This window comes from Oncorhynchus nerka, linkage group LG22, assembly GCF_034236695.1.
Source record: "Oncorhynchus nerka isolate Pitt River linkage group LG22, Oner_Uvic_2.0, whole genome shotgun sequence".
Taxonomy (NCBI): domain Eukaryota; kingdom Metazoa; phylum Chordata; class Actinopteri; order Salmoniformes; family Salmonidae; genus Oncorhynchus; species Oncorhynchus nerka.
Window position 1 is genome coordinate 67543829 of NC_088417.1, and position 26245 is coordinate 67570073.

General features: G+C 40.8%; 1 protein-coding gene across 2 annotated transcripts in view; it reads right to left on the reverse strand.

The window, feature by feature from the left end:
- LOC115105535 (active breakpoint cluster region-related protein-like) overlaps nt 1-20218 on the reverse strand; it is a 250947-nt gene extending 230729 nt beyond the window's left edge. The window contains exon 1 of one of the 2 annotated variants that reach the window (XM_065007331.1): nt 19163-20218. In XM_065007331.1, the coding sequence (XP_064863403.1) occupies nt 19163-20006 (844 nt within the window). In that variant the 5' untranslated portion in view covers nt 20007-20218. The remainder of the gene's footprint in view (nt 1-19162) is intronic. The other variant, XM_065007332.1, reaches the window with a different exon arrangement.
- Nucleotides 20219-26245: the final 6027 nt, after the last annotated feature.

The window sequence follows — 26245 nt, forward strand, 5'->3', positions numbered from 1 at the left end:
CCCTCCAAGTCTCCGACCACTACCTTGTATCCTTTTCCCTCTCGCTCTCATCCAACACTTCCCACACTGCCCCTACTCGGATGGTATCGCGCCGTCCCAACCTTCGCTCTCTCTCCCCGCTACTCTCTCCTCTTCCATCCTATCATCTCTTCCCTCTGCTCAAACCTTCTCCAACCTATCTCCTGATTCTGCCTCCTCAACCCTCCTCTCCTCCCTTTCTGCATCCTTTGACTCTCTATGTCCCCTATCCTCCAGGCCGGCTCGGTCCTCCCCTCCCGCTCCGTGGCTCGACGACTCATTGCGAGCTCACAGAACAGGGCTCCGGGCAGCCGAGCGGAAATGGAGGAAAACTCGCCTCCCTGCGGACCTGGCATCCTTTCACTCCCTCCTCTCTACATTTTCCTCTTCTGTCTCTGCTGCTAAAGCCACTTTCTACCACTCTAAATTCCAAGCATCTGCCTCTAACCATAGGAAGCTCTTTGCCACCTCCTCCTCCCTCTCTGCAGATGACTTCGTCAACCATTTTGAAAAGAAGGTCGACGACATCCGATCCTCGTTTGCTAAGTCAAACGACTCCGCTGGTTCTGCTCACACTGCCCTACCCTGTGCTCTGACCTCTTTCTCCCCTCTCTCTCCAGATGAAATCTCGCGTCTTGTGACGGCCGGCCGCCCAACAACCTGCCCGCTTGACCCTATCCCCTCCTCTCTTCTCCAGACCATTTCCGGAGACCTTCTCCCTTACCTCACCTCGCTCATCAACTCATCCCTGACCGCTGGCCACGTCCCTTCCGTCTTCAAGAGAGCGAGAGTTGCACCCCCTCTGAAAAAACCTACACTCGATCCCTCCGATGTCAACAACTACAGACCAGTATCCCTTCTTTCTTTTCTCTCCAAAACTCTTGAACGTGCCGTCCTTGGCCAGCTCTCCCGCTATCTCTCTCAGAATGACCTTCTTGATCCAAATCAGTCAGGTTTCAAGACTAGTCATTCAACTGAGACTGCTCTTCTCTGTATCACGGAGGCGCTCCGCACTGCTAAAGCTAACTCTCTCTCCTCTGCTCTCATCCTTCTAGACCTATCGGCTGCCTTCGATACTGTGAACCATCAGATCCTCCTCTCCACCCTCTCAGAGTTGGGCATCTCCGGCGCGGCCCACGCTTGGATTGCGTCCTACCTGACAGGTCGCTCCTACCAGGTGGCAAGGGCGAGAATCTGTCTCCTCACCACGCGCTCTCACCACTGGCGTCCCCCAGGGCTCTGTTCTAGGCCCTCTCCTATTCTCGCTATACACCAAGTCACTTGGCTCTGTCATAACCTCACATGGTCTCTCCTATCATTGCTATGCAGACGACACACAATTAATCTTCTCCTTTCCCCCTTCTGATGACCAGGTGGCGAATCGCATCTCTGCATGTCTGGCAGACATATCAGTGTGGATGACGGATCACCACCTCAAGCTGAACCTCGGCAAGACGGAGCTGCTCTTCCTCCCGGGGAAGGACTGCCCGTTCCATGATCTCGCCATCACGGTTGACAACTCCACTGTGTCCTCCTCCCAGAGCGCTAAGAACCTTGGCGTGATCCTGGACAACACCCTGTCGTTCTCAACTAACATCAAGGCGGTGGCCCGTTCTTGTAGGTTCATGCTCTACAACATCCGCAGAGTACGACCCTGCCTCACACAGGAAGCGGCGCAGGTCCTAATCCAGGCACTTGTCATCTCCCGTCTGGATTACTGCAACTCGCTGTTGGCTGGGCTCCCTGCCTGTGCCATTAAACCCCTACAACTCATCCAGAACGCCGCAGCCCGTCTGGTGTTCAACCTTCCCAAGTTCTCTCACGTCACCCCGCTCCTCCGCTCTCTCCACTGGCTTCCAGTTGAAGCTCGCATCCGCTACAAGACCATGGTGCTTGCCTACGGAGCTGTGAGGGGAACGGCACCTCAGTACCTCCAGGCTCTGATCAGGCCCTACACCCAAACAAGGGCACTGCGTTCATCCACCTCTGGCCTGCTCGCCTCCCTACCACTGAGGAAGTACAGTTCCCGCGCAGCCCAGTCAAAACTGTTCGCTGCTCTGTCCCCCCAATGGTGGAACAAACTCCCTCACGACGCCAGGACAGCGGAGTCAATCACCACCTTCCGGAGACACCTGAAACCCCACCTCTTTCAGGAATACCTAGGATAGGATAAAGTAATCCTTCTCACCCCCCCCCCTTACTAGATTTAGATGCACTATTGTAAAGTGGCTGTGTCACTGGATGTCTTAAGGTGAACGCACCAATTTGTAAGTCGCTCTGGATAAGAGCGTCTGCTAAATGACTTAAATGTAAATGTTAAATGTAAGAGGCGACTCCGGGATGCTGGCCTTCTAGGCAGAGTTGCAAAGAAAAAGCCATATCTCAGACTGGCCAATAAAAATAAAAGATTAACATGGGCTAAAGAACACAGATGCTGGACAGAGGAACTCTGCCTAGAAGGCCAGCCTCCCGGAGTTACCACTTCACTGTTGACGTTGAGACTGGTGTTTTGCAATCTAATTTACATAGGTATTCATACCCCTGATTCAATACTTTGTAGAAGCACCTTTGGAAGCCATTACAGCTGATTACAGAGTCTTTCTGGGTAAGTCTAAGACCATTCCACACTGGGATTGTGCAAAAACATTTCATTATTATTTTCAAAATTCTTCAAGCTCAGTCAAATTGGTTGATCATTGCAAAACAACCATTTAATAGATTTAAGTAAAAAACAGTAACTCAGCCACTCGAACACTCACTGTATTCTTGATAGCAACTCCGGTGTAGATTTGGCCTTGTGCTTTAGGTTATTGTTAAGGTGAATTGATCTCGCAGTGTATGGTGGAAGACCGACAACCAAGTTTTCCTCTAGGATTTTGCCTGTGCTTAGTGCAATTTAATTGTTTTTAAATATTCTGAAAAACTCCCCAGTTCTTAACGATTACAAGCATACCCATAACATTATGTAGCCAGCCCTATGCTTGAAAATATGGAGTGGTACTCAGTAATGTGTTGTGTTGGACCAAAATATAAAATGTTGTATTCTTTACAAAAAGACAATTGCTTTGCCACATTTTTTGCAGAATTCATATCGTGCCTTGTAAACAGGATACATGTTTAGGAATATTTGTATTCTGTACAGGCTTCCTTCTTTTCACTCTGTCAATTAGGTTGCAGAGTAACTACAATGTTGTTGATCCATCCTCAGTTCTCATATCACAGAAATTAAACTCTTAACGGTTTTAAAATTACCATTGGCCTCATGGTGAAAACCCTGAGCGGTTTCCTTCCTCTCCAGCAACTGTGTTAGGAAGGATCTTTGTCGTGACTGGGTGTATTGATACACCATCCAAAATGTAATTAATAACTCAAAAGGGATGTGTTCAATGTCTGCTTTATTTTGTTTTACCCATGTACCAATCTACACATCTTTGCAAGGCATTGGAAAACCTACCTGGTCTTTGTAGGTGAATCTGTGTTTCAAATTCAGAGATTCATCTGCCTGTTTTGCATGCTATTTTGGCATTAATACAGGTCACATATGTTTGAAAACTTAAAAACATATATATAAATAATTGAGTTACGCAAATGAGCTACAGTTGAAGTTGGAAGTTTACATACACCATAGCAAACTACATTTAAACTCAGTTTCACAATTCCTGACATTTAATCCTAGTAAAAATCCCCTGTCTTACGTCAGTTAGGATCACCACTTTATTTTAAGAATGTGAAATGTGAAAATAACAGTTGAGAGAATGATTTATTTCAGCTTTTATTTCTTTCATCACATTCCCAGTGGGCTGTAAGTTTACATATACTAATTGAGTGTTTGGTAGCATTGCCTTTAAATTGTTTAATTTGGGTCAAAAGTTTTGGGTAAACTTCCACAAGCTGTCCGCAATAAGTTGGGTGAATTTTGGCCCATTCCTCCTGACAGAGCTTGTGTAACTGAGTCAGGTTTGTAGGCCTCCTTGTTCACATATGCTTTTTCAGTTCTACCCACAAATGTTCTATGGGATTGAGATCAGGGCTTTGTGATGGCCACTCCTATACCTAGACTTCGTTGTCCTTAAGCAATTTTGTCACAACTTTGGAAGTATGCTTGGGGTCATTGTCCATTTGGAAGACCCATTTGTGACCAAGCTTTAACTTTAACTGATGTCTTGAGATGTTGCTTCAATATATCCACATCATTTTCCTTCCTCATGATGTGAAGGGCACCAGTCCCTCCTGCAGCATAGCACCCCCCACAACATAATGCTGCCACCCCCGTGCTTCACGGTTGGGATGATGTTCTTCGGCTTGCAAGCCTCACCCTTTTTCCTCCAAACATAACGAAGGTCATTATGGCAAAACAGATCTATTTTTGTTTTGTCAGACCAGAGGACATTTCTCCAAAAAGTACAGTCTTTGTCCCCATCTGCAGTAGCAAACCGTAGTCTGCCTTTTTTATGGCGGTTTAGGAGCAATGGCTTCTTCCTTGCTGAGCGGCCTTTCAGGTTATGTCGATATAGGACTCGTTTTACTGTGGATATAGATACTTTTGTACATTTTTCCTCCAGCATCTTCACAGGGTCCTTTGCTGTTGTTCTGGGATTGATGAGCGTACTTTGGTGCGGAAAGAGCACATCTCTAGGAGACAGAACGCGTCTCCTTCCTGAGCGGTATGACGACTGCGTGGTCCCATGGGGTTTATGCTTGCGTACTATTGTTTGTACAGATGAACGTGGTACATTCAGGTGTTTGGAAATTGCTCCCAAGGATGAACCAGACTTGTGGAGGTCTACAATTTCTTTCTGAGGTCTTGGCTGATTCCTTTTGATTTTCCCATGTCAAGCAGAGGCACTGAGTGATGGTAGGCCTTGAAATACATCCACAGGTACACCTCCAATTGACTCAAATTATGTCAATTAGCCTATCAGAGGCTTCTGAAGCAATGACATCATTTTCTGGAATTTCCAAGCTGTTTAAAGACACAGTCAACTTAGTGTATGTAAACTTCTGATCCCCTGGAATTGTGATACAGTGAAATAATGTCTGTAAACAAGCGTTGGAAAAATTACTTGTCATGCAAAGTAGATGTCCTAACAGACTTGCCAAAACTCTAGTTTGTTAACAAGGAATTTGTGGAGTGTTTGAAAAATGAGTTAATGACTCCAACCTAAGTGTATTTAAACTTCTGACTTCAACTGTATATTGTTTTAAAAAGGCAGTAAATGAGGCTGAATGAACTGTTTTGTGGCCAGACAAGGCTCTGCTGCCAGACAAGGCTCCAGGTGTAGCAGTGCTAAGATGTTGGGACAGCTTTATGTAGGCCCTAACAGTTTGTGGGCACTATTTGTCACCGTTATAGTGCAATTAATGTGTTGTTTAGTGTTGTGGCTTTGCCACTTTTTTTTGCCCCACCAAGAATTATATATATATATATATAGATATATATATATATATATATATATATATATATATATATATATATAGTGCCTTGCGAAAGTATTCGGGCCCCTTGAACTTTGCGACCTTTTGCCACATTTCAGGCTTCAAACGTAAAGATATAAAACTGTATTATTTTGTGAAGAAACAACAACAAGTGGGACACAATCATGAAGTGGAACGACATTTATTGGATATTTCAAACTTTTTTAACAAATCAAAAACTGAAAAATCGGGCGTGAAAAATTATTCAGCCCCTTTACTTTCAGTGCAGCAAACTCTCTCCAGAAGTTCAGTGAGGATCTCTGAATGATCCAATGTTGACCTAAATGACTAATGATGATAAATACAATCCACCTGTGTGTAATCAAGTGTCCGTATAAATGCACCTGCACTATGAGTCTCAGAGGTCCGTTAAAAGCGCAGAGAGCATCATGAAGAACAAGGAACACACCAGGCAGGTACGAGATACTGTTGTGAAGAAGTTTAAAGCCGGATTTGGATACAAAAAGATTTCCCAAGCTTTAAACATCCCAAGGAGCACTGTGCAAGCGATAATATTGAAATGGAAGGAGTATCAGACCACTGCAAATCTACCAAGACCTGGCCGTCCCTCTAAACTTTCAGCTCATACAAGGAGAAGACTGATCAGAGATGCAGCCAAGAGGCCCATGATCACTCTGGATGAACTGCAGAGATCTACAGCTGAGGTGGGACACTCTGTCCATAGGACAACAATCAGTCGTATATTGCACAAATCTGGCCTTTATGGAAGAGTGGCAAGATCCCCACTGTCAAACATGGTGGTGGCAGCATCATGGTTTGGGCCTGCTTTTCTTCAGCAGGGACAGGGAAGATGGTTAACATTGATGGGAAGATGGATGGAGCCAAATACAGGACCATTCTGGAAGAAAACCTGATGGAGTCTGCAAAAGACCTGAGACTGGGACGGAGATTTGTCTTCCAACAAGACAATGATCCAAAACATAAAGCAAAATCTACAATGGAATGGTTCAAAAATAAACATATCCAGGTGTTAGAATGGCCAAGTCAAAGTCCAGACCTGAATCCAATCGAGAATCTGTGGAAAGAACTGAAAACTGCTGTTCACAAATGCTCTCCATCCAACCTCACTGAGCTCGAGCTGTTTTGCAAGGAGGAATGGGAAAAAAATTCAGTCTCTCGATGTGCAAAACTGATAGACATACCCCAAGCGACTTACTGCTGTAATCACAGCAAAAGGTGGCGCTACAAAGTATTAACTTAAGGGGGCTGAATAATTTTGCACGCCCAATTTTTCAGTTTTTGATTTGTTAAAAAAGTTTGAAATATCCAATAAATGTCATTCCACTTCATGATTGTGTCCCACTTGTTGTTGTTTCTTCACAAAATAATACAGTTTTATATCTTTATGTTTGAAGCCTGAAATGTGGCAAAAGGTCGCAAAGTTCAAGGGGGCCGAATACTTTCGCAAGGCACTGTGTATATATATATATATTAAAATAGCCACTGATTTAATGAAGAAATTTCAGCTTTTCATTTTTTATAATTTGTCAAATTAAAAAACATATCCACTTTGACATTATGGGGTAGTGTGCAGGACAGTGACCAAAAACCTTAATTTAATCCATTTTAAATTCAGGCTGTAACACAACAAAATGTGGGAAAAGTCCCAAGGGTGTGAATACTTTCTGAAGGCACTGTATATTCTTGCCATGTAACTACTGTGAAAAAAGTCCATGTATTTCAAATGTGTAGAATGAACATGAAAAAAAAAATTTACGAAAAAAATGCTATTGTCAGCATCACATGCTGATATGAGCATCAATCATTTGATTGGATTCAAGTGGTTCTCTTCCGCCACTTTTCTTAACGCACTGGTGCTCCTAAATTGAAATTACAAATCGCACAGCAAAATAGGAGCATATGCGAGAAAAATGGTCTCACTGTAGAGCCCTGTGGAGAACATTTCAACTTTACCTTTCACTTTTATACATAAGTGATGCTGTTCTGACAGTGCTTCCAAGTGCTTCCTCATAGTTGGATAGATCGCAGGTTGCACAGTAACGCAGTTGCACAGTTGAATTCCAATATAAAATGAATTCTCTATGTAGAACCAAAGTTCATAACCATCTCCGTGAAGAGTTCTCAGTCATTAAGAGGAAATTAGTTAAGTCATATTTGAGAGCTCTGTGTGTGTGTGTGTGTGTGAGGGCTGAATGAGCTGCTCTATGAGGGCCTAGTCCACAGAGTAGAGACACACAAGCCAGCTCCCACAAAACACCACAGCAACCCGCCACCACATATCTAGCACCTCACCAGGGTCTCCATGGCAGCCGGAGCAGGCAGCCAATCAGCAACAGCCGTTGTTTCTCTGATTTCAGATCCGTGGGAGGCAGAGAGAAGAAAAGGGGGCCCTGTTGCCCCGCTATTAAAACCCGATAGCACAATGAGCCACTGTGTGACTATGTGCGTGTCACAGTGTGTGTGTGTGGGGAGGGGGGGGCGGGGCGCGCATGTATGGGACCGTCTATGTATTAGATTAAATCAGTGACTTGAGAAATCAGTTGGCTGACTGGAAACCACACTTTGTTCTTTAAAAAAGAGGAAGTGTCTGACTGCTTCTGCCATCACACAATATCAAAGCAAAGATATGAAAACAAACTCACCCTAAAAACTTTAAGGCATGGTTATGAAATATGGAAATATGACTTTTACAAGAGAAGTTGTCTTTACTCCATACCCCAAGTCTACAAATATGTGGTCTAAACAGTAGCAAAGACAGCTTGGTAGTTCATCTTTTAGTAGTTTGATTATGAGCTCCCGAGTGGCGCAGCGGTCTAAGGCACTCCATCTCAGTGAACTACAGCCCCTGGTTCGTATCCTGGCTGTATCACATCCGGCTGTGATTGGCCCATAGGGCAGCACACAATTGGCCCAGTGTCGTCCGGGTTTGTCCGTCATTGTAAATAAGAATGTGTTCTTAACTTGCCTAGTTAAATAAAGGTTCAAACATTTTGATGGGCTGTTTGGCGGATTCCTGATACGTTCAGTAACTCGGTGACCCCCCCCCCCCCACCCCCACCCTTGGGTTCCTGTAACAACTAAGCAATTCATCCCCCTCAGGGAGAAGACCACTCCTCTACCACCCCTGGCACACACACAAAGAGCAGCAAGTCAGATGACACACACACACACATCAGATATACAGAGTCCCCTATGTATTTATTTGGACAGTGAAGCTTACAATTTAGCTCAAAACTCAGTTTGGATTTGAGATCAAATGTTTCATATGTTTTACCATTTAGAAATGAAAGCACTTTATGTATCTCATCTCCCCATTTGAAGGTGTCATACGTTTTTGGAGAAATTGCCTTGTGTATTAAAGTAGTCAAAAGTTTAGTATTTGGTCCCATATTCCTAGGACGCAATGCCCAAATCATTGTGACTAGAAACTTGTTGGATCCATTTGCAGTTTGTTTGGTTGTGCACTATAGAAATCAATGGTAAATAATGTGTCAATTTGGAGTCACTTTTATTGTAAATTAGAAAATAATGTTTCTGAACAGTTCTACATGAATGTGGATGTTACCATGATTATGGATAATCCTCAATCAATAGTGAACCATGATGAGTGAGAAAGTCAGAGGCATAAATATCATATCCCCCCAAAAATGCTAACTTCCTCTGTTATTGGTAATGGTGGAAGGTTAGCATGTCTTAGGGTATGATCTTTGTGCCTCTAACTTTCACACTGTTGAGATAATAGGAAACCTATTGCAATAATAAATCGCTAATAGAACAGACGTGACCATTTACGATGACAGTGGGTGGACCGGCGGCCATCTTTACAGTAGTAATTAGGATGTTAAAATTGCAATTCAATAAAAATGTAAATGGTGTAGCATTCTAAACGTCAGTGGTCTGAAGGGATAGATCCATTCTATGGTTATATTTCTATGATTGAAATGCCACCCACCCTGTATTCAAGAGCATGTTGTGTCTCAACCAATTGAGGGCATAGCACAAAAACCTCAGATGATGTAGAATAGGGTCTAAGCTGCAACATATGCGTATATGAAAACAAATTTAGTTCACAAGTTTAGGTAATTGATGTTAAAAAGGTGCTATACATAAGATTTTTTAAATTGTTATTTCAGAAAATGTCCATAATATACTGCATCTGCAGTAATAGCGGAATGACTGTTTCACAGTATTACTTACATGCCAGTTTTGTGATTGGCTGTGATATCTGCCTATTGCTTTCTCCCGCCTGAGCGGCATCTGTTGTCAAAATGGTAAAGTTGTTTTGACTTTGTAGATGTGTTATCAATGCATTATGTGCCAGTCTAGAATTCAGCCAATGTCAAATTGATGATCTAAGGAAAGAGAACACAGAGCTGAAAGGTACTGTAGACTCTATTCATGGCAAGGTGGAGGTGGAGCCAAGGGAGAACAAACAGCTTAAAGAAACCTTGCTTGATATACAGTGTCGATCAACGCGGGACAATCTAATATTTACAGGGATACCGGAGAATGACAACAGCAGAGGCTGTGAGGATACTGTCCGAGACTTTATGTCAACTCAACTAAAACTGCCCACTGATGTTGTGTGCAATGTCACTTTCTCCAGAGTCCATAGAATGGGTAAGGCCTCTGGGAATAAGTCACAGGCTATTATTGCACGTTTTGACAAATTTAAGCAAAAGGAAATGACAAAGAGCAGGGGTAGAAAACTCAGAAACACTGATTTTGGAATGAATGATTTTTATCCCATCATGAAGGAAAAGCGTTGCCCGAGTCAAAAAGTCTCCATGGTGATGGTTAAACTTTACATCATTGGGCAACTGTATCGGGACTCCAGTGGCTCTACGGTGTCCTATCTGGATGTATGTAGCCCTTCCTAACAAAATACATGAGCTTTTTAACTTGGTCAACATAAATAATTATATTTTGGCTTTGACCAAAACGCATTGAGATGCATCTGTAAATGATGGGCAAATAAACATTCATGGATATAGTCTACTGAGAAGAGACAGGAATGGTGGGGGTGCAGCACTGTACATTCAGAATCATATACCTTTTAAGATGGATGTCCTTAATGTATGTCAAATAGAGACTCTATGGGCTCAAGTACATCTGCCTCACCAGGCAGCCATATTGGTAGGTTGTGTGTATTGACCTCCTAGCTCTAAGGTGTCCTATCTCTTCCTATCCAGAAGAGAAAAAACATATTTGTCCCTTGAGACAATGTTGTCCAAACCAAAATCAATCTTAGTGTTTTTAAGATTTCCTACTGGTATAACAGTCTTTCAAAGTTGATTCAGCTTAAGACCACAGATAGCAACAGAGATGTAATTATTTTGCGAGATTTTAATATAAATTGCAAGGATCATAATAATATGAATAGAACAAAATTGATGAGATTTTTTTCAAAACCACAGTTCTCGGCATATGGTTAATGATACTACTAGATCATCAACTAAGATGCGTCATCGTTCAGATACATGCATTGATCTGATCTTCTGTAATATACTATTGCAATGCTTAAAAGCCAGATCAATGCCAGTGGGCTGGACAGACCATAATATTGTGACCATAACCATAAACACCAAGGTTCCAAAGAAACTCCCAAGGATTGTGGTCAAGAGAAATATGTAAACATTTAATCATGAACTATTTCAAAATGATTTGGCTGCTGTACCCTGGGAGCTGATTTATCTAGAGGATGATTTAAATCATGCTACAGAATGTTTTATTGATTTGCTCAATGAGGTAATGGACCATCATGCCCCCAGTAAGAAAGTGTACAGTTGGGGCATGTCCATCTCCATTGATTGATGAACTGGGTGAAGCTTTTTCTCAAAGAAATATGTAGAAAGTCTAAGCAGCCAAATCTGATCAGAATTATAGAACATTGTGTTTATGCAGTTAAATTAAATCGCAAGGGGAAAAAACGTTATTTTAAAACAATGCTTTCATTGATTGGAAAAATGATTCTAAAAAATAAATAAAAAGTATGGAATACAGTTAAGGGCTTACTTGGTACATCTTTCTCATCATGCCCATCTAGTGTGGAGGTTGGCAGGAGAACAATAACAAAACCAGCTGATAGTGTCAATCATTTTGCAGATTTTTTTACAAAGATATTTGATTTACTGAGCAATAATGTAAACACACATTTTTCCTAACAAGCTATTGTCCAATGGATTGATGATCATATTATGAGCAACAAGACCTGCTCCTTTAGTCTACAAATGGTGTCAATAGGAAGTGTTAAATCTATTGAAGTCATTACCCGATGGTAAATCTACAGGTTATGATCTTATGGATCATTTTTTTTACTTCGCTATGCTGTTCCCAGAAATACAAAAAAACATTATTTTATTTAATATACACCATTTAAAAACAGTCAAACTCTACTCAGTTGGTAAGAGACAGACATTCAGTAAATACTAGTAATCTATTGTCCACCATCTGTGCTATCCAGACAGAAAAGAGATATGGGAAAAATAACATTTCGATATAGAGCAATAAAGAAATTGAATAATTGAACTGAGCAAACCAGAAACCCTTAAAACCATTTAAATATAATACACAGGAAAGTTGTGCTGGACTATGGTAGATGAAGAATCAAAATATATTTTTAGACTATTTATCGGGTCAATATGTTAGTGTATTATGTCTGTAACAGTGTGTTATGTGAAAATGTGTTCATATTATAAATTGTATTTTAATGTTTAAGGACTCTTGGAAGATTAGTCCAAGTGAGGACTAAAAGAGATCAAATCAAATCAAAATCTAGTGGAAATCAGGTTGAGTGGCCAATATAGAAATACCTCTCATTTCCTGGTTGCTAAAATTTTACTTTGTTTTCTTACAAACTGAAATTGAGCGAACAAACAATGTAGAGAATCATTGTACCATCTAAATCACTGCAAAATTATTTTCAATAACATAAAAACATCATTTTTACAGCTGTTTGAAGCTGGTGGTTCAAAACCTTGAGTAAAAGGCTCAAGCGTGAGTCTAAGCCATATTATAGGAAATGGAATGTGGGCGAGGGGCGATATTTGTTCTGAATGCAACCAAGTGCTATTGCAATTCATCTAGCTTCCTCATTGGGGCGCAATTCAGGGAAATTCTAGGTGTAGCACCTTTAAAGGATTCCAAAATGTCCATTTAATTTTTTTATTTTTTATGTCTCCAAGAAAATTGTAAAATAAGTTGACAACCCTGTTTGTAAGATTTAAATTATATCAAACTAAGCCTTTCATCTTTTCCAGTGATGAAGACATTGATGTCTCATGGTATGGTGGGGTATGCAAAGTTGGTCAACTTTGAGCACTTATCTCGTGAATGTTTTGGCATTCAGGTCAAAAAAGTCCCTTTCTAACCACTTCTTCCATGGGCAAACATGTATGGAAAGTTGTTTTAATCAAATGGATGCTGTCAAAAAGTGATGGAATTCAAATGGATTTACCCTTTCAAAATCCACATTCTAGCCCGGCTTCTCTCCTCATTACAAACTCTTCACTTGAGCTCAGCAGTTTAGAGCGTGAGCCTATACTTATTGTTCACACCTTCGGCACAAGCTATTGTGTGTTTCATTTCCCCACAAACACACATCCTGCCTGCCTGGCTGCCAAGATGACACGCTGATCACCAAGGTAACACCACAGATAGGCCGTTGAGAACAGGCACTAACAGTCTGAGTTAATAGCCAAACAGCTTGACTTCCATATTTAAGCACATTCTCTAAATGGCTGAAATAAATGGGAAATATCTCATTTTAAGTCAGTCTCCTTACAAAGGGACTAAATAATGACATAAGCCACATCAATTATCCTATGTGGGGAAATGGAGGGTGTATGTTGCTCAGAGGACAGCAGCCTCAGCTCAATGTAGTATAGCCTACTGTACTGAGCTGTCAGGGCCAGACACACACACCACATGTAGGCAAAGTACAAAAACATATTCCATAGACACACACGTTACATTGGGTAACAGCTGGCTGTGTTGTCGGCATACCAGCTAAGCAGGACGGGCCTCGACAGGCCCTGCATTTCTGAGAGGAGAGAGACGTGAATAAGGAGACAAACGTGATATAAAATTAATCTCCAGCAACGTGACAAAGATAGGTTTGTTCTCCACTCTTCCAAAGGAACCCTGCTGTTAGAAGTACAGCAGCCACGGTGCGGAGTTCACCCCCTCTCTAATTGCATTAGGTTAACCAAAACAACATGCAACGTCATGGTGTCAAACGTATAGTACACATAAAAGTAGAGATGGGAGTTGGATGTAGCTTTTGTCATTATTGTTGTTAGTTTGTCATTGCTCATGAAGAACAGAGGAAGTCTAACAGGCAGGGAACTCGAAGCAGATGCAAATCCTCTTCTCACCACCTTTTGAGGTGAAATATAACCTCAGCCAAGGTGTGAATTACCATGGAAATCATGCATCTTATCAAAGAGAGTGACTGGAATCCAACTGACCTCATTTTCTCTGAAAAAGACAAGTGACAGGAATGAGCAGAACTCTATGGTCTGATGGCTTGGTCCCAAGTCCCATACCATTCATCTGGAAGTGTTTCCCCTATATTCATTTAGCAGTGGCGCACTGCCTAGACTAGCTTTTAAGATCAGAGAGATCTTCCTCAGATTCTCATCAGATCGTCCAAGAAACGTCCAAGGTAACTAGCTAGCTCCTAATCCTGTAAGTGTAGACAACCATATTCATAGATGTAATAATTGTTAGCTAAAATACAGTAACATTACACTAGATAAATCATTTTTGGGGGTTAATATAGAATGGGTTGGTGAGGTCATTGAGATCCCTAAAAAAATGTTTTTTTTTTAATTACAAATGATCCACAAAATGATATTCACAGTGCAGTTATCACAAAACTACCACTAACAGGGGTGGCAGGTAGTCTAGTGGTTAGAGCGTTGGGCCAGTAACTAAAAGGTTGCGTGATCGAATCCCCGAGCTGACAAGGTAAAAAATCTGTCGTTCTGCCCCTGAACAAGGCAGTTAACCCACTGTTCCAAGGCCATCATTGTAAATAAGAATTTGTTCTTAACTGACTTGCCTTAGTTAAATAAAAGACTGCAAATGCCATTTGTGCCACAACGCGCACTACTGAAAACAGGTGCATCTTCCTCATCAATATCAATGTTCATCGTTTACTCCTGTTTCAACAGGGATTCCCTTAATAATGGCAGTTGAGACATACAGTTAACAACATTAGAAAGCTACAATTATTTCATTTTCTAACCAATAGAAACCCACATGTGGAGGAGTTTGTTTTCTTTTGCCCTGTGTTTGATTTGTGAGCTCAGCTTAAAAACTTGGTGGGCAGGCTTTTGTTAAACCCTAGACTAATGAAGAAGCAATTTGCCTTCATCAAAACAATGTTTTTGTTGCATATTTCAGTCTGGAAACTGCCTAGGTTTAGGGGGAGTTATCAATGTAATCTATTCTAAAATGGCACACTCTAGCGGTTCGCAAAAAAGCTTTAAATAGACGAGACAAATGTATTAATCCAAACCGTGGTTGGAACGCATATTCCCCTACTTTAAATCAACCAGTCCATTTTGAATTTGCGATAAAGATGTCGTGATTTGTCAAGAAATGTATCCCAACAGTTAGTTTTTAAAGGCAGTAATTTCTGTAGGCCTAATGGGAGGTGTGCAGAGCGTGCGTGTGTGTAGAGGGAATGGTCGGATAAAAATTGCATGTAATGGAGGGAAAAGAACTGTGATCACTTGGCTAGGTTTATTTTTTGTTGCGAGTCGCTAATGCACATAACAAATAAAAGAAACCATAGACAACTTTTAATTCAATTTGATTCTTCGGGACAAAATTTCACTTGCCCGAAGCCACCTGCGCACCCCCATGTTTTTAAAATTTATTTTACCTTTATTTAACTAGGCAAGTCAGTTAAGAACAAATTCTTATTTTCAATGACGGCCTAGGAACAGTGGTTAACTGCCTGTTCAGGGGCAGAACGACAGATTTTGTACCTTGTCAGCTCGGGGATTTGAACTTGCAACCTTTCGGTTACTAGTCCAATGCTCTAACCACTAGGCTACCCTGCGATTTAAAAAATGTATATAAAATATAAACAGTTTTAAAGCTAATCATTTTTTTTCTCTCGATTTGTCGCTTTCCTAATTGAGACGAAGAGATCAAATTCAGCTTCACTCGATTTTCAGATGAGTTTCAAAAGAAGAGAACACAAGAAAATGTTTATGCATTCTGAAGTATAATGTCCTTTAAAAAAAGTAACCTGAAGTGACCTTCTTAGTCATTCAACAACTTGGTAGCCCACTTAGTTGCCCACTTTCACTCAAAGTCGGGACTCGTGAAACCTGTTCTCAAAATGACTAACTTACGACAGTTTATTTCTTAACTGTTTCCTGCTCAGCCCTCTCAGCAACATAACTGATTGACTGAAATCAACATTGAAGGTAAATCTGCATCTGGTTAACTGACAGACCACAGAGTGCATTGGAATTCATTGTCTATTCACCTTATTCAACCATTTGCTCCTGCAAGTGAATGTTATGTTTGCGAAACACAAAGGACATGCTGATGCTCTGTCTGAGCCAGACTGGATTGTGCCGCTAGAATTTAGATTGTCATTGCTCTAGCACCTGGTCATTAGAGGGACGAGGAAGCTGCACACTCTCTCCATTATCCCTAATGAACCACTCATCCATGTTAAGTCCCTCTCCTAGGGTACTTCCCTCGATACATGTGCATCATAGAACTATATACAGGTAAATGCCAAAATAAAAGAAACACCAGCATAAAGTGTCTTAATATGACGAGCCACCAGAACAGCTTCAATGCGCCTTGGCATAGATTCTGCAAGTGTCTGGAACTCTATTGCAGGGATGTGACACCATTCTTTTACAAGAAATGTGATCATTTTGTGTTTTGTTGATGGTGGTGGAAAATGCTGTCTCAGGCGCCACTCCAGAACCTCCCATAAGTGTTCAATTGGGTTGAGATCTGCTTATTGAGAGAAACACACTTTAAACCCCTCTTTCAAAGTTACTGAGATCTCTTCTTCTGGCCATGGCAAAATAATGGGAAACGTGACCCTAAGCATGATGGGATGTTAATTGCTTAATTAACTTAAGGAACCACATCTGTGTGGAAGCACCTTCTTTCAACTTTGTATCCCTCATTTACTCAAGCGTTTCCTTTATTTTGGCACTAACCTGTAGATACGGCCCCTCTCTAGAAGAACTGCCCCTTCTTACTTTCAGGCTATGCTCAAACCCTACTCCCCAACCAGAGTACTCCGTTCTGCCACCTCAGGTCTCTTGGCCCTCCCACCCCTACGGGAGGGCAGCTCCCACTCAGCCCAGTCCAAGCTCTTCTCGGTCCTGGTACCCCAATGGTGGAACCAGGTTCCCCCCGAAGCTAGGACAGCAAAGTCCTTGCCCATCTTCCAAAAACATCTGAAACTTCAAACAGTATCTTAAATAATTATCCTCACCTCACCCCTCCACCTTTTAATTTTTTTAAAAGTCAAAAGTTTGGACACACCTAAAACATTTAAGGGTTTTTCTGAATTTTTTCTACATTGTATAATAATAGTGAAGACATCAACACTATGAAATCACACATATGGAATGATGTAGTAACCCTAAGTATTAAACAAATCAAAATATATTTTATATTTGAGGTTATTCAAAGTAGCCAGCCTTTGCCTTGATGACTGCTTTGTACACTCTTGACATTCTCTCAACCAGCTTCACCTGAAATGTTTTTCCAACAGCCTTGAAGGAGTTCCCACATATGCTGAGCAGTTATTGGTTGCTTTTCCTTCACTCTGCAGTCCAAATCATCCCAAACCATCTCAATTGGGTTGAGGTTGGGTGATTGTGCAGGCTAGGTCATCTGAGGCAGCACTCCATCGCTCTCCTTCTTGGTCAAATAGCCCTTACACAGCCTGGAGATGTGTTGGGTCATTGTCCTGTTATAAAACAAATGATAGTCGCACGAAGCACAAACCAGATGAGATGGCGTATCGCCACAGAATGCTGTGGTAGCCATGTTGGTTAAATGTGCCTTGAATTCTAAATAAATCACTGACACTGTCACCAGCAATGAACCACCACACCTCCTCCATGCTTCACAGTAGGAACCACACATGCGGAGGACATCCATTCACCTGTGTAACCTTTATTTAACTAGCCAAGTCAGTTAAAAATAAATTCTTATTTAAAATGAAGGCCTACCGAGGAACAATGTGTTAACTGCTTTGTTCCGGAGCAGAATGAGAGATTTTTTACCTTGTCAGCTCGTGGATTTGATCCAGCAACCTTTCGGTTACTGTCCCAACGCTCTAACCACGAGGCTACTTGCCGCCCCTTACAAGGACACGGCAGTTGGAACCAAAAATCGCAAATTTGGACTCAAAGCAAGTCTCTTATTATTTAGTAGTGGTTTCTTTGCAGCAATTTGACCATGAAGGCCTGATTCACTCAGTCTCCTCTGAACATTTGATGTGTGTTACTTGAACTATGTGAAGCATTTATTTGGGCTGCAATCTGAGGCTGGTAACTCTAATTAACTTATCCTCTGCAGCAGAGGCAACTCTGGATCTTCCTTTCCTGGGGAGGTCCTCATGAGAGCCAGTTTTATCATAGCGCTTGAAGAAACGTTAAAAGTTCCGGATTGACTGACGTTCATGTCTTAAAGTAATGATAGACTGTTGTTTCTCTTTGCTTATTTGAACTATTCTTGACATGTGGACTTGGTCTTTTACCAAATAGGGCCATCTTCTGTATTCCACCCCTACTTTGTCACGATACAACTGATTGGCTCAAACACATTAAGGAAAGAAACTCCACAAATCAATTTTAACAAGGCACACCTGTTAATTGAAATGCATTCCAGGTGACTACCTCATGAAGCTGGTTGAGAGAATGCCAATTGTGTGCAAAGCTGTCATCAAGGATAATAGTTGCTACTTTGAAGAATGTCAAATATAAAATATATTTTGATTTGTGTAACTCTATTTTTGGTTACTACATGATTCCATGTGTTATTTCATAGTTTTGTGAAGAAAAAAAATTGAAACGGGTGGTGAAATTGCACTTGCAATTCACCCACCTTCTAGCTTTGACTCTATGGACAGCTACATTATTGAGGAAAAATGTACTTCATATGCCTGTGGTGTGGTTGTCCCGCCTAGCTATCTTAAGATGAATGCACTAACTACGTCTCTCTGGATAAGAGCATCTGCTAAATGACTCAAATGTAAAATGATTAAAATGTTAAGTTGATATTTTCCTTGCAGTCATTTAGTCATGTGTGAACTGCCATGTCAAACATTCCTTGTGACTGACAAAACCAGAACAAAGTATTGCCTAATAAAGTCCAACAACCTGAGTAAATATTGACAAACTCCTTCAAGGATGCAATGTGGTTTTACCTGCTATTGTGGAATCTGGTGCAAAGGTTAACACTTTCCAACAATCTTTACTCAAACTTCTCAGCCACAATCTCGTTCACTTATAATGCACTGTCATACAGTGCAGGCCATTGGCTAGTTATAGAGATGGTGCAACACCAGTCATTCTCTCATGATTGTCTTATCAGTGCCATTGCCATAAAACTTTGACTCCACAAATAACACCTTCCAGTGCTGTGTAAACCCCAACTGATGTGACCAAGCAAATAAATACATTACCTGAAGAGGAGTCTTCATGGTCGGAGCTCAAGTAGCCTTCACTGCGTCTGTCTGGAGTGCTGCACCCGGAACCACCGGTAAGGGATGCAATGAAGGGCGCAGGTATGCAGGAAGGAGACTGCCTCCCATCATCACTGGAGTCGAAATCTCTGCTCTGGCGGAATGGGCACAGGGTGTCCGGGTAGGGTTTCGACCTCTGGCTGTCTCTGGTGGTCGTTTTGGTGTTCACCAGGTTGCTCTTGACGAAATTCTCATTGAGCTCAGCATCCTCGTATTCATGGTCACTAGCCTCCCTGCTGTTGCTATCAGTACCGGAATTCAGTTTCCCTATTATGCGGCCGATGCAGTTTCCATCAGCTTGAGAGAGCCCTGATGAGATCGCATTCCCTTGTTTCTGGAAGCTTGGCTTTCGTGGGGGCGCGGGGGGGATAAGTTTACCTGTCCTACTACTGATCCTGGTCGGCGGCTCTGGTTTGCTGCCTGGCGTCTGTAGTTTCATGCTTCCACTACCAGGCAATTTCATACTTTCGCCGTCTACTTTTTCATTATCCCATTTCCTTTCTGTTTCGGTCTTTGATAATATAGGTTCAACATTCAAGTTTTCGTCTTTAGTGTCTTCCCATCTTTCCATGTCAGAACTTTTCTTCTGTCTAGCGATGGTGGTCTGTAGGTATATCACCTTGAATTTCTCCTCCGACAGCGCCTGCTGCAGCGTTTTGAGATTCGCTTTACGTGTTTCTAGCTCTGTCTCAACATCTTCCACCGAGATTAAATCCATTTTAGGTGCTTCCACGTCAGGAAATTCCCTTTTCCAATGTTTTTCGAATTCCTCTTGCTCCCACATATTGTCTCCTGCGAAGATCGGCGATTCCGTGTAATTGCCCCTTGAGGAAATTGTTCCCTTTACAAACAGTATTGATTATGTCGCATATGGAACCTTTTATCGGCTAAAATTCCCACGAACTCATTCCATACTTGCCACTCCGTTGTACATTAACACACACACTTGTTAAATCTCCAACGCAATCGCTTGATCAGTTTGGTATATCCAAATAAAAAGTTTCGAGTTCCGGTAGATAGTTGGTGACGTAGACCAATTAAATGCGACAGTCGTATGGCGTGTTCAAATCAACTGGAAACTGGTAAATATCTGACCGCCGACTTCAGTGCGTTCAAGTCAACTGGGAACACGGAAAGAAACGAGTTCCGAGTGGGAGAAATCATTTTGAACGGTCATCCAACTCGGGAACTCGGCCTCTTTCTTGAGCTCCGACTATTATACTTGAAGTTCACTGACGTCATGATTTGACCTCGTTTTTTTCAGAGTTGCCATGTCTTGAAAACACCAAAAGTGATGATGGAGCATTCTTTTTTAGATGGAATGTAGCAGATTATTTACCTGTGACCTTACCTGCATTAGAAAAAATCGAGTCCGAGACCGAGTCAAGACCAAGACCAGAAAAATGTTAGTTCAATTCAAGAGTTCAAGATGTCAAGTATTTCTGTGTTCATATTTCAGAAGAACATATGTATTCTTTAGATATTCAGAAGGGTGAAAAAAAATGCATGCCGAGGGCAAATAAAGCCACTTGAAATTATTACTAACCCAAGGATAATGGGGGACAATGAGGGCCTTCTACACCTTCAGAGAAGGGCCAAGGATTTATGAAATAAAAATAATAATCATTATCATTATATTATTTTAAATTATGTTCTGATTCAATCTCTTCAGTTTTTCTTAGAAAGTAAAGGGTTAACACTGAAGTTAAAAAATATATCCAATCAGGATTTCTTTGGTCTTCTCTGCTGAGATAAATCTAGCTAGCTAACTCAGCAATTGGCTCGGCCATCAGAAGCTAGATAGAAGGCATCTGCCATTCAACTGTATTAGGGCAACATTTGGGAGTGACATTTTGACTTGGGTAGGACCGTTTTTACAAAAAAACGTTTGGAAACTTCTGCCTTCTCAAAGGCCAACAGGTCACTGTGTAATAGCGAGCAGTAATTTTCCCACGATCTAGCTAACTCTCTTTGGTTGTAGGCTAGTTTGCAGCAGCTGCAGCTGGTGTTAACAAAGAGGATGTTGTTGCTAATTTGTTAGCTTCTCCCTTTTCGATAATAACTTTCAAAAATAAGTAACCGTTTACTGCAGTGGGCTAGATCAGGGTCACAGAGAGGGATTTTTTGCAGTCTTAAACAAATCTACTTAAACAAATGTATACACACATGGTTATGTTTTTTTGAAGACACCTGTACCATGTCAGATGAAGAGTGGGATGCAAACTAAAAATGTACTCCATTTTTAGTTTGCATCCCAATATTACACTTTATATACATCACAGGAGACTGAAATATAACATAATTGTTTGACATAGAAACACATTGGATTTTCGTTGTTAATTATAATTATGATTAACAATTATGATTTTTTAAATAAATTGTGAAATTATGAAAAATATTAATAACATTCCACCCAAGAGGCCAAAGAGGGTACTTTTGGTCATTGACCATTGCAGGAAAGGGTTGTTTCAAATCATCATATGGTTGAGTGGAACTTTGTTTTTTGTAATAATAATTGTAATAATTTTTTTGTTTTTGCTCAATCTGATTGCGTGGGCCTGGCAGGGTCTTGCTCCCTAGTGGGTGCGCCTGTGTCCACCTAGGCCCACTCATGCCTTCGCCCCTGATGCAAACAGCACATGACCTCTGAATAGTACATCACAAATATTCTACATTTACATTTACATTTAAGTCATTTAGCAGACGCTCTTATCCAGAGCGACTTACAAATTGTACTAAATTCTACTAACTAAGACTTCGGGACAATCTTTTTCAATACCTTTTTTGCATACTCATTGTCAGTGGTGTAAAGTACTTATGTAAAGATACTTTAAAGGATTACTTAAGTAGTTTTTTGGGGTATCTATACTTTACTATTTCTATTTTTGACTACTTTTACTTCTCTACATTCCTAAAGAAAATAATGTACTATTTACTGCATACATTTTCCCTGACACCTTTCTACTAAGGTATCTTGACTTTTACTCAAGTATGACAATTGGGGACGTTTCCACCATTGCCCATTGTTGCCATAATTAGCGTTTACTGGTAGATATCATACATTGAAATGTCTTTCCTACCTACCTGCTCCACGCCAAAACCAGTTGAGAGCTACATGCTCTTGCTGCCTGCAGATGATACTCTGCTGAAACTAGGCTATGTGAGGCACGCATGTGAATATCTATCACATGCTTTGCGATTTTGTAGACTACTTTGTGCATTATTTCACTATTGTACTACATGATTGATACAGATTATACCTCCACTACACTACTTTGATACGCTTCAGTGGGGATTAAGAAGTGAGTATACGCAATGCCAACTGAAAATAAGTGGGTATAGGCGTATATCTGCATTTATAAACTGGGTGGTTCAAGCCCTGAATGCGGATTGTCTGACAAAACATTTATTTTTACTGCTCTAATTACATAAGTAACCAGTTTATAATAGCAATAAGGCACCTCGGGGGTTTGTGGTGTATGGCCAATATACCATTGCTAAGGGCTGTGCGTAAGAATAGCCCTTAGCTGTGGTATATTGGCCATATACCACACCCCCTAGTACCTTATTGCTTAAATAGCCTCCACTACACCACTGGCCCTTTGTGTTTTACAAAAAGTGCATTCTCCTACACAAGCACGCTGGTATTTCCGTTGCTATCCTTTCAGCATCAATAACCTATCACACACTGAAGGCCTAGGTCCAATAGGTTTGCCACTGTGCAAACATGTCTATACTAGACATAAAGACTGTTCGGGTATTAATGTTTCAACAAAGGAGTGTATATATTTGGCCTGGCGAAGCGGTTTTATACACCAATTGAATGGAAGCTGATACAGTGCCTTGTGAAAGTATTCGGCCCCCTTGAACTTTGCGACCTTTTGCCACATTTCAGGCTTCAAACATAAAAGATATAAAACTGCATTTTTTTGTAAAGAATCAACAACAAGTGGGACACAATCATGAAGTGGAACGACATTTATTGGATATTTCAAACCTTTTTAACAAATCAAAAACTGAAAAATTGGGCGTGCAAAATTATTCAGCCCCCTTAAGTTAATACTTTGTAGCGCCACCTTTTGCTGCGATTACAGCTGTAAGTCGCTTGGGGTATGTCTCTATCAGTTTTGCACATCGAGAGACTGAATTTTTTCCCATTCCTCCTTGCAAAACAGCTCGAGCTCAGTGAGGTTGGATGGAGAGCATTTGTGAACAGCAGTTTTCAGTTCTTTCCACAGATTCTCGATTGGATTCAGGTCTGGACTTTGACTTGGCCATTCTAACACCTGGATATGTTTATTTTTGAACCATTCCATTGTAGATTTTGCTTTATGTTTTGGATCATTGTCTTGTTGGAAGACAAATCTCCATCCCAGTCTCAGGTCTTTTGCAGACTCCATCAGGTTTTCTTCCAGAATGGTCCTGTATTTGGCTCCATTCATCTTCCCATCAATTTTAACCATCTTCCCTGTCCCTGCTGAAGAAAAGCAGGCCCAAACCATGATGCTGCCACCACCATGTTTGACAGTGGGGATGGTGTGTTCAGGGTGATGAGCTGTGTTGCTTTTACGCCAAACATAACGTTTTGTATTGTTGCCAAAAAGTTCAATTTTGGTTTCATCTGACCAGAGCACCTTCTTCCACATGTTTGGTGTGTCTCCCAGGTGGCTTCTGGCAAACTTTAAACGACACTTTTTATGGATATCTTTAAGAAATGGCTTTCTTCTTGCCACTCTTCCATAAAGGCCAGATTTGTGCAATATACGACTGATTGTTGTCCTATGGACAGAGTGTCCCACCTCAGCTGTAGATCTCTGCAGTTCATCCAGAGTGATCATGGGCCTCTTGGCTGCATCTCTGATCAGTCTTCTCCTTGTATGAGCTGAAAGTTTAGAGGGACTGCCAGGTCTTGGTAGATTTGCAGTGGTCTGATACTCCTTCCATTTCAATATTATCGCTTGCACAGTGCTCCTTGGGATGTTTAAAGCTTGGGAAATCTTTTTGTATCCAAATCCGGCTTTAAACTTCTTCACAACAGTATCTCGTACCTGCCCGGTGTGTTCCTTGTTCTTCATGATGCTCTCTGCGCTTTTAACGGACCTCTGAGACTATCACAATGCAGGTGCATTTATACGGAGACTTGATTACACACAGGTGGATTGTATTTATCATCATTAGTCATTTAGGTCAACATTGGATCATTCAGAGATCCTCACTGAACTTCTGGAGAGAGTTTGCTGCACTGAAAGTAAAGGGGCTGAATAATTTTGCACGCCCAATTTTTCAGTTTTTGATTTGTTAAAAAAGTTTGAAATATCCAATAAATGTCATTCCACTTCATGATTGTGTCCCACTTGTTGTTGATTCTTCACAAAAAAATACAGTTTTATATCTTTATGTTTGAAGCCTGAAATGTGGCAAAAGGTCGCAAAGTTCAAGGGGGCCGAATACTTTCGCAAGGCACTGTAATTATGAGTTTTTTTACAGTGGTGGGAAAAAATACCCAATTTTCGCACTAGAAAGTTACTCAAGTAAAATTGAAAGTCAGCCAGTAAAATACTACTTGAGTAAAAGTCTAAAAGAATTTGGTTTTAAATATACTTAAGTATCAAAAGTAAATGGAATTGCTTAAAATATACTTAAGTATTAACAGTAAAAAATATAAATAATTTAAAATGTATTAAGCAAAGCAAATGGCAACATTTTCTTGTTTAAAACATTTACTGATAGCCAGGGGCACACTCCCAACACATTATTTACAAAATATGCATTTGGGTTTAGTGAGTCAACCAGACCAGAGGCAGTAGGGATGCCCACGTGTTCTCTTGATAAGGGCTGAATTTGACAATTTCCTGCCCTGCTAAGCATTCAAAATGTAATGAGTACTTTTGTTTGTCAGGGAAAATGTATGGAGTAAAAAGTACAACATTTTGTTTTGGAATGTAGTGAAGTAAAAGTTGTAAAAAATATAGATAGGAAAGTACAGATACCCCAGAAAACAACTTAAGTAGTACTTTAAAGTATTTTTTACTTAAGTACTTTACACCATAGTTTTTTTACTCTGCTGGTCTCACGAAGAAATTATGAGTATTCACTGTTCAAGACCGAGTACAAATGTATCTGACACCGAGACAAGACAGAGACACTCAAAATGTAAAAATGTACTACAGCACTGCTTCAGTGTGTAACTGCTGATAGAAATATTTACATTGACAACTGGTTCTTGTATTAATCATGTCTCCATTTCATCAGTTTTGAGGCATTCTGTTTTCAGGCAGATTCCATTACCCATCCTTCTGTCTACACCGTTAGGAGGCCCAGTACGCATTTGGTATGCGCATCATGTATTTTTTGAAACTGCACTGTAGGTTAAGGGCTCGTAAGTAAGCATTTCACTGTAAGGTGAAATACCTGTTGTAATCGGCGCATGTGACTAATAAAACTTCATTTGATTTTGATTTGAGCTGTATTGGCTGCAGGGCCAGCGAAGAGATAATGGGGATGAACAATGAGTTTACTATTAAACATACTCATACAGTTCCATTGGGGTGGGTTGCTTTTATTCTGTAGAGATGGTGTGCTCTAGTCTAATGTTGTAGGCTAGTACACAGTTGACTGTTATCATATGATAGAAGCAGCAGACATTACCTTTGGAGGGGCATGTACTCAATTAACTCTGCAACTATTGACTTTTCTTCAGAAATGGCACTAGTTCGACGCCAAAACATTGACAACAAAACATATCGACATAGTAAAATAAATAAAAGTGTGTCAAAGAAAAATAAAGGATATTTCATACTGAAACACTCATATTAAAACCCAATGGTATTCACTTAGTTGATGGTTTATATTTAGGATGATGTTTTACAGCTTTGTCATTCTATTTTTTTTTTTTTTAAATAATCTTATTGAATTATTTCAAATATTTTAACATGTGATAAGGCCCACAGTGGGCCAGAGATAATTAGATGCCTGTAATAATCTGAAGTACCCAGAAGGGCCACTAGATGTCATGTGATAGAT